Source organism: Dromiciops gliroides, chromosome 6 (genome assembly GCF_019393635.1).
Source record: "Dromiciops gliroides isolate mDroGli1 chromosome 6, mDroGli1.pri, whole genome shotgun sequence".
Classification (NCBI taxonomy): domain Eukaryota; kingdom Metazoa; phylum Chordata; class Mammalia; order Microbiotheria; family Microbiotheriidae; genus Dromiciops; species Dromiciops gliroides.
Genome location: NC_057866.1, coordinates 267470548 through 267488773, shown reverse-complemented (window position 1 = coordinate 267488773; position 18226 = coordinate 267470548). Strand labels below are relative to the sequence as shown.

The following is an 18226-nucleotide window of genomic DNA, read 5'->3' as shown; positions in this document are numbered from 1 at the left end:
CTTTCAGTGGAAAAAATGGGGCTTTAATGAAAAAGCAGACTTTCAGATATTTGTGATGAAAAGACCTGAAGTGAATGGCAAATTTGACTTTCAAATATAAGACCCTAGAGAACCATAGAAAATTGGAGCTGGGGGACATACCTGGGGTCATACAGCAGGCGACTGTCTTGTGTCTGAGGCCAGGTTTTGGCTGGGATCCCCCCTGGGTCCAGGGGTGATGCTTTGTCCACTCTGTCACTTAGCTAGGTGATGACACCCTTAGGGTTAAATTGAGGGGTGAAGGGAATGCGCTGGGGGAGGGGGAAGGGCAGAGGTGAAATCCTACATGAAAGAAACAGGAAAAGGCTTATGGAGTGGGGGAAGAGAAGGGAGAGGAGCAGGGCAGTAAATGAATTTTACCCTCATCAGAAAAGGCTCAAAGACAGTAAACTCATCAGAGCTGCCTCAAGGAGGGACTAACAGACCCACCCAACTGGGTGGAGTAATCTATTTAATCTGGGCAGTAAATGAGCCTAACACTCACCAGAATTGGCTCAAAGACCTCTATCTCATTAGAATTGGCTCAAGGAGGGAATAATGTACACACGCGATTGGGTGGAGTAATCTCTCTAGCCCTGCAGGAAAATAGGAGGGAAAGGGGATAAAGAGAGAGGGACAAAAGAAGGAAGGGCAGAGTGGGGGAGGGGACAGACAGAAGCAAATCCCTTTTTTTGTCAAAATGCATTGACCTATTTAATCTGTGGGTTTAGGACTTCCATTAAGAAAGGTACTCCAGTACATGCCGTTATAAACATTCTAAGTTTTGGTCACTGAAGTCAGTGGGAAGAATGAACATTCATTAAATGTTCCCATAATAAAGATTTCTTAGATTGAACAGATCAGCCACAGCCCAAGGATGGTTCTTGATTTTTTATTATCCCTTTTAAAACAAAGACTAACAGAATATATAGTACATATACATGCTGACATTTTGATTCACTCAAAATAGTCACTTCACTTTGCTTAGTTTTTCAAATTCTAGGACTCAGATTTAATATCATTAACAACACAGTATTTTCAAAACATAAAACAATGGAGCAATGGAAACAGTCAGAAAATCAGAAGCAGAGTGGCTAAGAGTCTCATTACATCTATATATACACACATGTAAGCTGCATTTATCTTCTAGGAAGGAACACAACTTAAGTGATGCTAATTTAACCAATGGAGAAAAGATCTATCAAAACATACAATGTTATTATTTTTAAAAAGTAATTGTAAGCCAAAAACCTTTGCTTATAATGATGACAGATATCAACCTGTCACAGCATGAAGCATCAAATAAGGCCTCAGGAAAAAAAAAAAAAGATTCATTTGTGACCTTCATTTGTAAAGTTCTTGACAAATTTATAAATCAAGAGCCTCAGAGTCCCCAGAATGGAGCAGTTTTGTGCTTCTTAATCCAAATTCCTAGGCGAAAATGGTAGGTAGGCAAGTAATTCCTCATAACTCAGAATCTCAAATGGGATTTATGCTTCACCATGTACCTGTCCAACGTTTGCCAAAAACGTAGAAACACTGGTCTGTCCAAATGACGTTTGTGATAGCTTAATTCTAATACTGTTACATCCCATTTCTGTACATTTGGATCTAGGCGTACTTCATCATTCTTTAGATGGAAGGCTTTAATTTTAGCAAATATGTTAACTGGTGATCCATCGGGTAAGAGCCATGGCCAACCTTTGAACTGCCATGCGGGGCCCTGTACAAAAACTGCCACAACGCGATCCCAGTCTTGAGGCATCAGTTTGAGAGGCTGATCTACTACTCGATAGGGAACTGTTCCACTTATGGCAGTACCCCCAGGCTGCATCTGATCTTTTCTTCTCTGGATGAGTGTTTCATTTTCTCGTTGGCAGCCTTGTTTTTTCTTCTCACCTGATGGGACAAACTTTAGGTCCTGGAGAAGGTCTTTTGCATTAAGCATGGTTATTAAAGAGGTGGTGGTTGCTGGAATAATAATAATGGGTGTCTGAGATCCTTTTTTCTGGTTTGGAGGAGGTCTTGCTTGGGAAACTGGTCTTGGTACTGGCTGTGCAGCTGGAGTTTGAGTCTTTCGAGCTGATGTGCCCTCTGTTACAGACTTTAGAGTCATTCCATGGTAGGTGCACATTGTATCAATTTTGAAGCCTTCCATTTCTTCTTTTCCTTTGAATCTTTCCTGATCATATCTGTTGTAGGCAGCTGGAATAGGTGGCTCATTCCACAATGTGGGATCCACAGGTGCTGTATTATTAGGTGCAGGCCTCTGCTCAGGTGCATGTTCTTCCTCCCTGGCTTTTACCGATTGAAGAATTGCCAAAATATTCTTGGCAATATTCTTTCCTGTGCTTTGCAGAATAGTAGTTCTTGTCCTCCATACTCTCTCTCGACTCACAATATCTCGGGTCACATCTACCTCAGCATCAACAAAACTCCTTTGTTTAAGTGCAGTTATGTCATGATCTAAATTATTCTTGATAGTAGACCTTTTCTTGGCCATAATTTTAGCTTTGATTGCTGCAATTTTTTCCACAGACATAGCCTCAGATAAGGACCTAATCTTTGCTGTCTGTACAATCCCTTCCTTGTGACCCTCCAAGAGAGCAGCCAATCGCTCCTTATCAAGCCGCACACACTCTTCATCCTCAATGCGTGGTTTCTTTGCCCCTGCTAATATCTCATCTGCTGCTCTTTTTACTTGTGTGGATCGTTGAAGGCCTATTTCAAGGGGTGCACTTCTGTCGATACTTGCAGATGTTGACGTTTCACCATTTAGATATGCAAGTAAATCTTTTCTATCAGGTCTTCTAACCACAGGAATGTTTTCAGTTACTGCACGCCGGACATACACAGGATGAGAAAGTTGTACATTATTAAGCAGGAACAAGATAGAATCCAAAGTGTAGTACTCTCTGGGTTGGCCTTCCTTCACAGTGCCCCAAATCACATAGTTGGTTTTGACGTTCTTGGGCCAGGAGAACTTGCCGAAGATCACCTCGTCCCCCTTCACCACGATCTCCTTCTTCTGGATGTTGTACTGGCACAGGACACTCAGCACGTCCGCCATCTTCCCCAGCAAATCCCTTTTGAAGAGTGATAGGATGAAAGAAGATGGAAAATAGAATCAATATCACGGGGGAGGGAGTAGGATGGAAGGGAAACAGTTAACAATGGTAATCATGAAAAAGAGAAAAGGGGGAACAATTGTACAAAAAATATTTATAGCAACTCTTGGTGGAGGCTAAGAATTGAGAATCAAGGGAATGTCCATCAATTGAGGAATGATGGAAAAAGCTCTGCTATATGATTGTAGTGGAATGCTCTTGTGCTACAGGAAATGACAGACAGGATGATCCCAGAAAAACCTGGAGACACTAATGAACATCCATGTCTAGTGAGGTGAGCAGAGCTGGGAGGACATTATGCACAGTGACAGCAGTATTGTTCAATGAGCGAGTGTGAATGACTTAACTCCTCTCAGCAATGCAATGATCCAAGACAATCCCAAGTAACTAGTGAGGAAGCCTACTATGCACCCCCACAGAAAGAACTGATAAAAAGAACACTTGTGGATTGTACATATATAACCTGCTGGATGGGGGGAGGAAAGGGAGGGAGGGAGGGAGAAAAATTTGAAACTCTAAATCTTATGAAAAGGAATGTTGAAAACTACCCTTCCATGGGACTGGAAAAAATAAAATAAATGTTTGTTGCTAAAAAAATCAAATCAAATCAAATCCATTTTCTGAACTGAGATAATTGAGTTTTCTGAATGTACAGAGGAGAAAAATTTGCCCAAGGGAAACTTACCTAGCTCTTTCCTCTGAGCTCCCTCTGCAAGCAAGATTACAGGAGTAACTTGTTAGCCTCTTTTATAGGGCTTCCCTAATTTATACCCTCCCCTCATTCTGTCTCCAATGTGTGAATTCCTAAAGCCTGATAGTATTCCTAGTGTCTACTCTGGGGGAGTTCTCACATACATGGATTCTCATGTTTGTATTTAAATCTAGTAATGGGCCTAAGTGTTCACAATGGTGTTCACACCTGGGCAAGTCAGGCCAGCATTGGTTCCCACAGCAACAGTTTGATCAAGGAAAGAGGCCCAGGCCTGTGGTGATTGGGTTCAAGTGATGTCAGTTTCCTTATATTAGTAATTGACATTAGGGGATTAGCCAACTGATTAGAAAGACATTCCAGAGGGACTCCTGTGCTAGCAGTACTTGTAAGACCTAATGCTGTTTGGATAACTCCATTGTTTATTTCCAGTTTCCAGTTAAAATTCCATCTGGGCAATATTTGCTCGATTTACTAAGGCTTGACCTAAGCATCCCTGGTCAAAGTTCTAGGATAGGGAAGAATAACTATATTTGTAGCTACCAGAAATTTGGTACCCCTCACAGGTAAGGATGAGAGTGTAAACCAGAAATTACAAGATTACAATATGTAATATGATTCTTGGAAAATAGCTCTATCTCTGTCTCTGTCTCTGTCTCTTTCCCTAGATCTACATCTATATCTATCCCTATCTTTATCTAATATAGATAGATAGATATACTAGCTCTAGTTCTAGATATGGATATGGATATAGACAGAGATTTAGGTATAGAGGTAGAGGTACATGGAGATGGAGATGGAGGTAGCTATAGATTTAGATATAGATATAGATACAGATATAGCGATAGATACAGAGATAGATATCATAGAGGTAAAAATAGAGATAGAGGTATTTCCCCAAAAAACATCAGACAGACAGAAGCAAATCTGTTTTGGAGAGTAATATGATGAAAGGAGATAGATAATAGAATAAATACTTTGGGGAAGGAAATAGAATGGAAGGGATACAGTTAACAATAGTAATCATGAAAAAGAGAAAAGGGGGGAAAATTGTACAAAAAATATTTATAGCAACTCTTGGTGGAGGCTAAGAATTGAGAAGCAAGGGAATGTCCATCAGTTGAGGAATGATGGAAAAAAGCTCTGCTATATGATTGTAGTGGAATGGTCTTGTTCTATAGGAAATGACAAACAGGATGATCCCAGAAAAAACCTGGAAAGACTAATGAAGATCCATGTATGGTGAAATGAGTGGAGCTGGGAAGACATTGTGTATATTGACAGCAGTATTGTTCAATGAGCAAGTGTGAATGACTTGACTCTTCTCAGAAAGGCAATGATCCAAGACAATCCCAAGGAACTAATGAGGAAGCTTACTATACACCCCTATAGAAAGAACTGATAAAAGAACACTTGTTGATTGTACATCTATAACCTGTGTGATGAAATAATGAGATTTAGCAGATACTCAAAGACCCACCTGGAGATTAATCTAGACTGATTGAATCAAGTGAGAGTGATTAACTGCTGATTAGCCCACTTCAAGTTAACTGGATTGTAATCACACCTGGCTAGCCCTTAAGACGGTATTGTTCTCAGAAGCTAGCCTGTGAAATCAACTTGAGAACACCTTCAAAAGCAATGGATTTGGATGATGCCAACCAATCAGCTTGAAGCAGTGTGTAAGGATCACCTCTGTTCCAGACCTATAAAAAGCTTCCACAATTAGCTTGCTGGTGAGTTCCTGATTAAAGGAGGCTCATGGCAGAGGACTTGAGGAAGAACCTAACCAGGATGGAACTCTGGGCTAGATAGACCTTTTCTTAACTCCATGTTAATGCCTGTATACTTTCATAAACGTTTAATGCCCAAAGACTCGTGCTGAAGCTTCTAATTTAAGGAGACCACAATTTAGATTTTAAACATCACACCTGGTTTCGATCTTGTGGAGGAGGAAGAAAGGGAGAAAAATTTGGAACTCTAAATCTTATGAAAATGAATGTTGAAAACTACCATTACATGTAACTGGAAAAAATAAATGTTTGTTGCTAAAAAAAAAAGCAAAACAAAACAAAAGCAACACTATGTGTGTATGTGTGTGTGGGGGAGTGCAGGGATGGTCTGTCCTTTAAATGATTAGAACGTTATCCAGAGAAAAGTGAACTATATTCAGCTTTGGAGGACCTGGGTGGAAATCTCTTCCCTGATACTTAACATCAGTGTAAGATTTGGTAAAATCAAGGAGTTGAAACAGATGACCTGTAAGGTCCATTCCAATTCTAGATCTGTGAGAACAAAGATAAGTGCAAATGATCCACAATGTATAAGAGAATTAGAGCATTCGGGTTTTTGTTGTTGCTGTTGTTGTTGATTTGGTTTTTTGGTGAGGCAATTGGAGTTAAGTTACTTGCCCCAGGGCCACACAGATAGTAAGTGTTAAATGTCTGAGGTCGGATTTGAACTCAAGTCCTCCTGAATCCAGGGCTGGGGCTCTATCCACTGTGCCACCTAGCTGCCCCTGAACATTCAGTTTTAAAACAATAAGCAACAACAAAACTTCATAGGGTATCCTGTGTCTTTCTCAGTGAAATCCCTTCACCCACTACTGAAAGCTAATTATGAACCAGCATATGTTGGACAGGACTATTGATAATCTCAGAAAAGTTCAATTTAAACCTAGAAACCATTTATCTGAGAATCTAGGCCCAAAAGCTATTTCTAAGTACCAAATAAGTAGGTAGCTAATGCTTTTAGCTTCCAATAGATCTAGAAGAATGACCCTAATAAAATCCCTAATTCAATCATCATTATTATTTTCTTTTCACAAGGGTAAAACACAAATAGAATTCCTAACTTCCATTTCAAGCTTTCATAGCACTACATATCAGTGTGTTAATTTAAGTTCCTGTAGTGGCTTTTTGTCATTTAGGGGGTTAGTTTGGAAGAATAATGAGTCATGAAAACCATATGAAAGTGGAGTTATACTTAATTTATGGGACTATAAGGTAATGAGCATAAAAAATAGTACTTCAGGCTTTTTCTAATTCACTTTTCATTCAATAAGGTTTCTTTCTTTGCCTAAGGACAGTCATTTCAGGGGAAATCATCCAATGTCATTTCTGAATTCATAAAAGAATAATAAAAGTTGTTTCCTCACAATAATCACATACCTTTAGGTAGGGTGATTTTTTTTATCTCAGTTTCCAAAACAGGAATTTCATTTTCAAGGGTTCTATAGTTTTTGAAATGTTGGGGCCAGTGATATAATATAGGAAATAGAAATGAAAGATCTAAAATTCCTGCCTCAGACACTAACTAGCTATATAACTTTGACCAAATCATTTAACCTCCCTGAACCCCAGTTTCTTCACTTATAAAATGAGTAATTGTACTCAGTGGCCTTCTAAATTCTTTTCAAGCTCTAAACCTATGATCTTAAGGTCTTATATATGAAAGAAAAGCTAGAGTTGACTGGAATTCTGGTTATTTCCCTTACCTATATTGTTGGAATTTGTTATATTTTTACTTCATAATGAGATAAATTATTATTAATAACTAATGATTTTGGGAGCCTGATGTCATGTTCCTCTTCAAGAACAATGGACAAATAACAACAATAATCTCTCTGTCCAAAGACCTTCTTTGGAGTAAGGACACTTCTCTTCCTAAAGTACATCTCTCATTGCTAGGCAATCTGGGGAACAACTACTGTGTAATTTAAATTTCTAAATGGGGGTTCTAATCTGTCCCCCCCTCCCCAGTTTTTTGGGGAAACTGACTAAAATTACTGATAAATGAGTTTAGGTTTTTTAAGGGTTTATTGAAAGACAGTAAAAGAAAGAAAAAGATTGAGAACAGATTTCTCATAACCTGGCAATCCTAAACTTCCTAAGCTCCCACTTCTGAAGTCAACTGCCACCATGCTGATTTCTCCCATCCAAAAAGGCCCAGCTCTCTCAACAGTGTCTGCTTCCTTCTTCCTGTTCACCTCCCAGAAATGGGAGGTTCTTCAAGCTGACTGGTTCACTGGGCCAAAGGTGGTCAAAGTTCAAAGTTGCTAGCTTCTGAGAACAATTACTTTCTTAAGTACCAGCCAGATGTGCTTACAAACTAGTCATCAGTCAACAGTCAGCTGCCTTATCCAATTCAATCAGTTTAACTCAGTCTCCAGGTGGACCCTTGAATATCTGCTAAATTTCATCTATCACATTCCATTATCTTGACACATTCCCCACTTTGTTTCTTCTAGGAACAGGGTGTTCTTTGATGAAACACACCCTATGCTAACAAACAATATGTAAATAACAATATAGAAAAGGGAGAGAGAAAAGTTTTGTCCAGAGGGGTGGTCCCTCATGAACACAATGCTTTGACATTGGTCTTGCAAAGGGAGGGCCTCTGTAGACACTACATGTTACAGATGGTGTATGTAATAACAGAAGGAGAAAAAAAACAACAACAAAAGAAAACTGTTCATATAAAGTCTCTGAGCTCTTGTCTTCTTGGAGTGGTAAGATGTCACCAGGAGAAAACTGGACTCTGGTCTGGAAAGCTGGATTTTTACTAAATATTAGCATAGCATTGTCAATGATCAAATTAATACATTCCATTACATTCCCCTCCTTTATATAATACAGGGTTGAGGTAGCTATGCAATCTATAACACTTCTTACCACCATGTGTTTGGATCAAAGCCAAATTTAGTAATGTGTTCATGATACCTGAAAATGTTATGGAAAGGTTATCATACCACATCTCATGGTTTTGAGACATCCAGCAATTGTTCTAGGCCACAGGTGGATGGATTCTGACCATGCCATCAGACTGAGTAAAAGAAAAAGAAAACAGGTTAAGTTAGACAAGGTTATTTTAGGAGGGAGAGAGGAAGAAACTGGACTCTGTCCAGCAATTGTGGTCTAGATAGTTGCCATCATAAAAGCAAACCATGTACTTACGTGTACTTGTCTCTCCTCTTGTACATATATTCTCTCCATAGCATACATTAAAGCTCACAGTAAGAGCAGTTAGTCTCTGAAATGATAAGTTTATACAATTCATAAATCTTATATTAATTTTACCAAAGACAGTATGGTGGTAAAAATGCAGGCCATGCAGCATAACTGAGGATATACTTGTTATACATGTGATGATTCCAATCTATACTCAGAGTATAATTACATAAATGATAAATGAATGTAAAAGCTGATAATATTAGACATTATTACATAATCTTCTTTGAGCAAGTAAATACACTCTCTTATATATGAATTCTCTATGTAGTATGACAATAACAGATACTTAAAGTGATAAAAAATTTATCAAAAAGAAATGACTCAATATTCAATATGTCCATTGATAAATCAAGCAATAGGTTTCAATAAACCCTTTTTATTTTTTATTTTATTTTATTTTATTTTTTAAAACATAATCCCATGAACAAACTCATGGTTCTTTCAAAAAAACAAAATTGTGATAGGTTCTGAGGCCCAATGGCCCTGCAGTGTATACTTAAAATGTCTTTGAAATTCACTCAGTTTAAAAGATGGAGTTAAAAAGAAAACAAAAGAAACAAAAGTTGAAATCAAAACAAAACCAAAACCCCAAACAAAAAACAAAAGAGCAAAGGGTTTGCTAAGTATCCTTTTGTGCTCATGAGGAAACTTAAGTATGTGGTAAATTCAAGCCTTTCCAATGCCTTTCAAAAACCAAACAAACAAAAAGACAGTTTCAAGGAGCAAAGGTTAAGTAGGGGGAGGGGGAAGGGTGGGTGAGATTTAGGTAGGCAAGAAAATAAGACCATGTGCTTCAGCAGTTTACCTGTAGAAGGAAAAGCATGTTAAAGTTAAAGTATTTCAGCTGCTAGAATTTGGGGTACACCACATTGTTTTTACTGGTTTCCCAATTCTCTGTATGCCAAAGTGGCAGGGGTTTCCAAATTGTCATTGATTTTTCTAATGCTGTCATAATGTTCTCTATGGTAGAAAATGTGGAGTTCTTTAGCATCGGCTTTGTCTGTACCACGGATTTGCCATAGGGGCATATTCAACTAATGAATGATTACATTCAGCAGGTTATGTTTAGCAAAAGCTACAATCATATCATTGCCACCCCACATACCTGGTTGTCTCAATTCAGCAACATATTCTTCAAAATGAGGGTCATTCACCATAAAAGACTCAAAATCAGTTCTATGCTTAAGCATATAAGAAGCAAATTCTTGTCTGTATCTGAGATGATTCCTAGGGTGGCCTTCCAGGTGATCCCCCAGAGCCCTAAAAAGGCAATTTCCATCTCCCAATAATTTACAAAGACTGAGTCCCAAGGCATGTAACTGATTAGTAGGATTATCAAGTGGGAACTGGCTAATGTCCCTGGTTCTTTTTTCTTTAACAGCTGCTATTGTTAGTGTTTTTTGCTCTTTAGCATCTACTTGAGTTTTATTTGAAATCTCTTTACCTATAAATGGTGCAGGCTTTACAGGAGAACAATGAATCCAAGGGGAGGATTGCACACTTCAAGTACACTTAACCTCCCTCATCAGAGAACAGTAGTCATTGTGTTGCCTTAACTGGAGGCTTAAAAAAAAGTCCTAAGTGTACGTTTACCTTGCTTTGGGATTTAAAAAACAAACAACAATACCATAAATTGATTAAAACAACAGTGGTAGTAGTAATAGTAACAACAATAAGAAGAAATTACTAACATTAATGGTATTTACTTTGTTCCAGGCACTGTGCTAAGCACTTTCAATTATTATTTCACTTGGTCCTCACAACAACCCTGGGATATAGACACTATTACTATTCTCCTTTTACATTTTAAGAAACTGAGGCAGAAGTTAAGTTACTTGCTCAGGTCACATTGCTAATAATTGTCTGTGAGACACTAATAAGACAGGATTTAAGCTCAGGTCTTCCTGACTCTAGGCCTAGGGCTCTCTTCACTGGGTCACCTAAATCCCCACCTCCCCCCACACACACACACACCACCAGAAGAGTGGTGACACTATTATTTAAATCTTTGTCTTGTTTTGGCTGTGTATTTCATCAGACATTCCCTGTATTTCTCTTTCCCAGCACTTTTGTTTATAAATATAAAACCATATCTCAGGAAAGTAATTAGGAACATTTAGATTTTAACTACCTTGCAAAAAAATGCAATTAATTTTAGACAGAAACTTACAAAAGGTAACTTGACAGGACATAGTAAGCTTTGGAATCAACTTCTGCTCCACTCAGTCAGAGGAAAAAGGAAGGGGAGGCTGTATTTCACACTGTGAGTGACACACATTCTCATGTGTAAATAAATTGGGACAACCCTGTAGAGCAGTCAACCCCCTGCGCAGCCTAATAGGCAGTTGCCACTCCTCATCTCTATTCTTCCTAGTCTCTCAATTTTCATTAGAAATTACTTTGTCCTCTTTCTTTTGAATTCCATTAGGATCCTGAGTTCAGAATCTTCCTCTGGTGTTCTTCTTCCCCCCCCCCCCCAACCCCCATTCCAAGGCACTGTTGGCTTCATTGAATTCAATGAAAGACTCACTACTCCTGATAATATGAGGCTTTCCCAGGGCAGATACAAACAATAGTCTCTTTGAAATTACATTTCCCAGGATTCCTTGCAGCTGGAGTCTAACTCTTTTTTGTAAAGGAATTAAATTCCAAAAGCTTGCTACACTTAACATTACTTAGCATTACAAAGATATAATCTTTTTTTCTTTTTTATATTAATAGCAGTTATATTATCTCATTTGATGCTTCTTACAATCTTGTGAGGTAGATGCTATTATTAGCCACACTTTACAGGTGAGTAAAGTGAGATTGACAGACTTTAAATGGTTTGCCTCATGTAACAAGAGTTAATAATTTTTTGAGTGAGGATTCAAACTTGTCTTCCTGAATCCAAGTCCACCATGCTCCTTTGTTGATGTTCAGTTGTCTCACATTATTCATTACCCCATCTGAGATTTTCTTGACAAAGATACTGGAGTGGTTTGCCATTTCCTCCTCAAGTTTTACAGATGAGGAAACTGAGGCAAAAAGGATTATGTAACTTGCCTAGGGGCAGGATTTGAACTCAGGTGAGTTTTCCTGACTCCAAGCCTGGCAGCACTTAAACTACTGCACTACTCATCTACCCACTATGCCCCTTGTTCCACTTCAAAACAAAACCCAAACAACAACAATAACAACAACAACAACAGCAACAGCAACAACAACAGCAAAGGCTTCTCTAGCCTCTTCCCAAAAGGCTGGATGAAAGCTCATGAAGTAGAACAATTTCCTACATTCCTTTCATTCTTGGGCTACATAGGTTTTATTTAAACAAGAAAAAATTTAATTCAAAATAATTGAAATTATCTATTTTATACTTCAACAATGCTTTCACCTTACAATAGAGTTTAAGGTCTGATACTGTTAAATCTACTTCCTTTACATCCTTTCCCCACCCTGGTTTCTTGAAGTTCTTGAACTTTTGTTCTTCCAAATGAATTTTGTTTTTATTTTTTAACTCAGTAAAATGTGTATACACACACATACGTATGTAAATATAATTTGATTGAGATGACTGAATAAAAAGATTAGTTAGGTAAGAATGCCATTTTAAAGAAGGTAGCAGGAAAATGATTTTTCCTCACCTCTGTAGACAAGAACCTCTAAATCCAAAGGTCTTCCAAAGTTCTATCCTTTTAGCAAATTGTTTTCAGAAGATTCTGAGATCACTTGACTAGATAAGTTACAGAAACTGAGGTACTTTCTTGAACCAAAGTACAAAACATTTAAATGTACTGCAGAGAACACAATGCCAATGAGCTGGCCATATTTTCCTACATGACTGTATTATGGAGGGGCGGTGGACAGAGCACTGGCTGTGAAGTTGAGAGGACCTGAGGTCAAATCTCTCCTCAGATACTTACTAGATGTGTGACCCTGGGCAAGTCACTTAACCTCAATTACCTTAAACATCCAAGGCCATCTCTAGTCATTCTGGTGTATATGTTGCCAATAAAACCAGATGACTCTGAAAGAGAAAATTACTTTGGTGACCTTGCACAGCCCTCCCTCATTTAAATCCAATTCACTGCAAGTCATGAAATCACCTCCCTATGTTTAAGCGGCTTGCTGTTGTTTGTGTTTGTTCTCTAAGAGGACCAAGACATTGGGAGGTCATGTGATGAAAAGAAAAAAGAAAAAACTTTGCCATGTGCATAGCAGAACATAAGAGAAGATTCAATATAAACAAATCAATTTCCATTTTAAGAAAACCTATACAATAAATATTATGCATTATTTTTAAAGCTGCCCAGTTTTCCTTTGCTTCCTTATTGGTGTTCTTTTGTTCTTTGCTGTGTACTTTTTACTTTATCTGCACACCCCCAACCCCAAAGAAGCCTACAAAGTGGACACACACATTGATATCTATAAACATATGCCTATATACACACACATGCACTCATATACATATATGTAATACTGTACTAATCTTTTTTCCACCTGTCATCTGCTTCTCTGAGGGTGGATAGCATCTTCCTTCATAGCTCCAAGTCTTCCTGTGTTTTTTTCTAGATCAACCAGCTTATCATTTCCTACATGACTATGATATTCCAACCCAATCACATCCTGAGAGTTTGTCTTTGAAAGTTTCCCCCCTGCCCTCCAATTTCCTGTATTCTCTGAATTCTTGGGCTACATAGATATTATTTAAACAAACCAAAAAAGTAAATTTAACTAATTGAAATTATCCATTTTACACTTCAACAATGTTTTCACCTTATAATGTAGTTCTGATACTACTGAATCTGCTTAATTCACATCCTTTCCCTACCCTGCTTTCTTTGAAGTTCCTGACCTTTGGTTCTTCCAAATGAATTTTATGATTATTTTAAACTCAGTGAGTGTGTGTGTGTGTGTGTGTGTGTGTGTGTGTGTGTGTGTGTGTGTGTATAGCTTGATAGGGATCACATTGAATAGAAAGATTAGTTAGGTAAAATTTTCATTTTAAAAATTATATTGGGGGCAGCTAGGTGGCTCAGTAGATAGAGCACTGGCCTTGGATTCAGAAGGACCTGAGTTCAAATCCAGTCTCAGACACTTAACACTTACTAGCTGTGTGACCCTGGGCAAGTCACTTAACCCCAATTGCCTCACCAAAATAAATAAATATATATATATATATATATATATATATATATATATATATATATATATATATATATATATATATATATATATATTGGCTTTATCTACCCATCAACAAATAAATATTACTTCAGTTATTTGGATCTAAGTTTATTTGTACAAAAAGTGTTTGATGTTTACTTTCATATAGTTCATGTGACTGTTTTGGCAGGTATACACTCAGGTATTTTATAGTGACAAGTTATTTTAAATGGTCTTGACATAGGGCTTAGGATAAATCAAAAGAAGTTTCTCCAGTGAGAAGCAATTCCAAAGACGACCACATGACCAGATAACAGGACATACATATTAAGGAATCAAGAAACTATTTAAGTTTAGATTGACCAACTAGATATCCACAATTAGGTGGAGGGGGTCCTTAGGTATTCCACTGGAAAGAATTACACTCTCCCTCACAGTCCTATTAGGATTAAAAGGGTTCTTTATTGGGAGCTAGAGAATGTGACAGAGAGGGAAGTTGAAGAGTTATCCTCAAGGGGAGGAGATGGCTCAAAGACAGCTTTCTCTTCCTACAGAAGAAAGGCCAAAGCTTTTATAGTAGATTGGGGTGACCACCTGAAAATGGAAAGTTCCTTTTGGGGGTGGAGTTGAGAAAGATTCCTGAGAGTCAAGGGGATTTTCGGGTTTTTTTTGGAATGATAGTCCTGACTTTTGGAGTTATCTGTCTCCTAGCTCAAGTAGTAGCCTTGGCTAACTGACTTTCCTGCTATAGAATTTTGCCTCCCCTTACCTCTTAGGTGTGTCTATCCTGATATCTAGTTGGCCAGTTTAAACTTTAATAGTCTTCGATATGTCCTAAGCCCCATGTCACCTAAAAAGTAAGGGGAGATAAAATTCTATTGCAGGAAAAGTCAATTAGGCTTGACTACTACCTGACCAGAGCTAGGAGACAAAGATAACCCCAAAGGTCAGGACTATCATTTAAAAGAAATCCCCCTGGATTCTTAGGAATATGACAAGAATCCAGGCTTTTCCCACACCAACCTCTGGGAGGAGAATGTTTCTAAGCTCTCCTACCTTTGAAGCAAAGTCTTCGACTTCCCTCTGGGTAACCTACCCTAGCACTAAATTAAAAAAAAAAATCTAACTGTACTGTGTGTAAGACTTTAATTCTTTGTTGAGGAATACCTAAGTGTCTCCCCCTCCCTCCCAAGTCTAAAACATTATTGAATACTATTGCCGACATACTGCAGTGTCTCCAGTTTTTTCTTTTGATTAATCTCTTTTAACTTTAACACTGTAGAGATTATGATTACTATATCTGGGTTTTTTTACATAATAAATTCTATTCCTGCCCTTTATTTTAGTTTTGCTCTAATCTCTATGCTTTTATTGATGACCATGCTATCCACATCAAGAATGTTTCTCCCTTTCTCCTACTTTATATTCCAGGGTCTGCAAGCAAGTCCCCTTTAAGAACCAAAGGATAGAGGGCTTCCACTCAATCAGTTAAGTACTTATCAAGTGCCTACAATGTGCCACACCCAGTGCTTTTGCGGTTCATTCTTTGTTCTTGAAGAGGACCAATGACTTCCCTGCAAAGGAGTTTTGACATGCTCATGGGTTGGATTTATGTGAGGCTGAAGTTTTAATCAGCTTAACTCTCTTCTCCAGAGTCATACACTGCTCTGTTAAATGTAGGGGGGGAAGCATCCTAAAAGGCTTCTTTTGAAAGGTGGGTATTTACCTGGTACTTGAAAGAAGCCTGGGAAGTCTGTTGGCAGAGTTGGGGAGTAAGAGCATTCTAGACGGGGACAGCCAAAGAAAACGTTCAGAGCCAAAGAGATGGGATTTCTTGTTCAATGAACAAGGAGAACAGTGTCACTGGAACACAGAGTAGGTAAGTGTGTGGGGGAAGGGAATTATAATTTATAAGAAGATTGGAGAGATGAGAGACTGTTTAGTAAGGGCTTTGAAAATTTGAGGATTATATAATTGAACTAAGAGATGTTAGAGAGTTTGTAAGATTAATATTGGATTGTTTTATTTAATAGCTGATATCTTGAGGTGAATCCATCTATTTCCTATACAAAGCTGGCAGTTTCTGAAGTTTGTAATTAAGGTAATCACTCCCAGCCCCAAAGGCATCGGCTCTTTAACTTGTTTGGGTGGGACCCCTTGGTTTGTTAATCCCATAAAAGAAGCCTGTTTGAACTAATACCTCCCTGAGATGACTCTTGTGTCTTGTGTCTTTGCTTTTCCTTCACCAAAATTTGGGGTGACCTGGTTCTACAAAGGAGAGACCAAACCAATGAATATCTGATTGGGTCAAGATTGCTGGAGTAATTGGTATTCCCGGAGTGTCAGAAAGGGATGTAATCAACCTCACTTGAAGGCCAATCTATCTACTAATGAGGGTTGTTTCAAACTGGTCAGGGGTGGTCTCTAGGATGAATTGGCAGGTTAATCTGAAGGAAGGTACACCTGGATTTTTTTTTTTTTGTGGGGCAATGGGGGTTAAGTGACTTGCCCAGGGTCACACAGCTCGTAAGTGTCAAGTGTCTGAGGCTAGATTTACCTGAATCCAGGAACCGGTGCTTTATCCACTGCACCACCTAGCTGCCCCAGTACACATGGATTTAAAGGGCCCTGTGACACTCATGTGGAGTCTTTGGTAACCAAGAAATAACAGTGACTTCACTTTATTGATTATTGTTAACATAATTAATAAATCAAGTAATTATGCTCAGAACTTTGTCTCTCAGAATAACATTTGATACAGGAGTCACTAATAAAAGTAGGTGTGGTGTTATTGATGGTGGTTGGGGGGGTCAGTGATGATCAGAGGTAAAATCATTTTTATAGTTGTGTGGAAGATGGAAGAGTGTCTTAATCCTTGATACAGATCAAGCAGCAGGCTATTACAGTTGTTATTATTTGTTCTTTATTCTTGAAGAGGACCATGATATCAAGGTGATGTCATGACTTGCAGTGAATTGGATTTTTAAGTGATGGCGAGCAGGCTATTACAGTAATTCAAGCATAATCGGGTGAGAGTCTGAAACAGGGTGATAATAGTGTGAGAGGGGATAAGTCACTATTTGAGATATGTTATGATGAGGTAAAATCAATAGACCTTGGCAACCAATTGGATGGGGAAGAGGAATGTATTGAGAAAAAATGAGGAGTGTGGTATGCACCAAAGTCATAAACCTGGACGACTGGCAAAGTGGCGATGCCCTCAACCATAATGGAGAGTTTAGGAAGAAGAGAGAAAATATGAGTTCAGTTGAGATGTATTGAGATTAAGATATTTATGAGAATTCCAGTTGTAGATGTCCAAAAGTCAGTTTGCAAAGCCAGACTTTAGGTTAGCAGACATATTAGGATTGCATATGGTCTGCCAAAAGACATTCACTTCCAAGAATTTCCCACAATCTCTACTTCATCTCTGATTGACTCCTTGCTGCAGTTTGCAAAGATACCTGTCACTCTTCTGTTCCCTGTAGAAATTATGTGCAATGCATTTCCCCCCCTAGAATTAAAGGAACAGTAGTCAAAAGCAAGGTAGACTTCACCATTGCTTTCAGAACTACTTTGTGTTCATAACCCTATTCATGAACTCCTAGCACTTTTCTTCCTTCCTTCCTTCCTTCCTTCCTTCCTTCCTTCCTTCCTTCCTTCCTTCCTTCCTTCCTTCCTTCCTTCCTTCCTTCCTTCCTTCCTTCCTTCCTTCCTTCCTTCCTTCCTTCCTTCCTTCCTTCCTTCCTTCCTTTCTTTCTTTCTTTTTTTCTTTCTTTCTTTCTTTCTTTCTTTCTTTCCAAACATTTATTTTATTTTTTCCAGTTAGATGTAAGGGTAGTTTTCAACATTCATTTTCATAAGATTTAGAGTTCCAAATTTTTCTCCCTCCCTCCCTCCCTTTCCTCCCCCCTCCACAAGACAGCAACAAAGTTATATATGTACAATCCACAAGTGCTCTTTTTATCAGTTCTTTCTATGGGGGTGGATAGTAAGCTTCATCGTGTTAGGGCTAAAATTCTAGCTAAACTAAATAAAATCTCTAATGAGTGGTCGCCAATAAATTATAAGCTTTAGCAAGAGTTAGACTTTTAAGCATTCATTAAGGAGAATAAGAATTTGGTAGAGAGAGAGAGAGAGAGAGAGAGAGAGAGAGAGAGAGAGAGAGAGAGAGAGAGAGAGAGAGAGGCTCCTAGATTCGCCTATCTATT

The 18226-nt window shown here is 38.4% G+C and overlaps 1 protein-coding gene across 1 annotated transcript; it reads right to left on the bottom strand.

The window, feature by feature from the left end:
• Positions 1–1489: 1489 nt before the first annotated feature.
• Positions 1490–3088, bottom strand: LOC122732743 (parafibromin-like). Its single transcript, XM_043973104.1, has one exon. The coding sequence runs from the start codon at positions 3086–3088 to the stop codon at positions 1490–1492; it is 1599 nt and encodes a 532-aa protein (XP_043829039.1).
• Positions 3089–18226: the final 15138 nt, after the last annotated feature.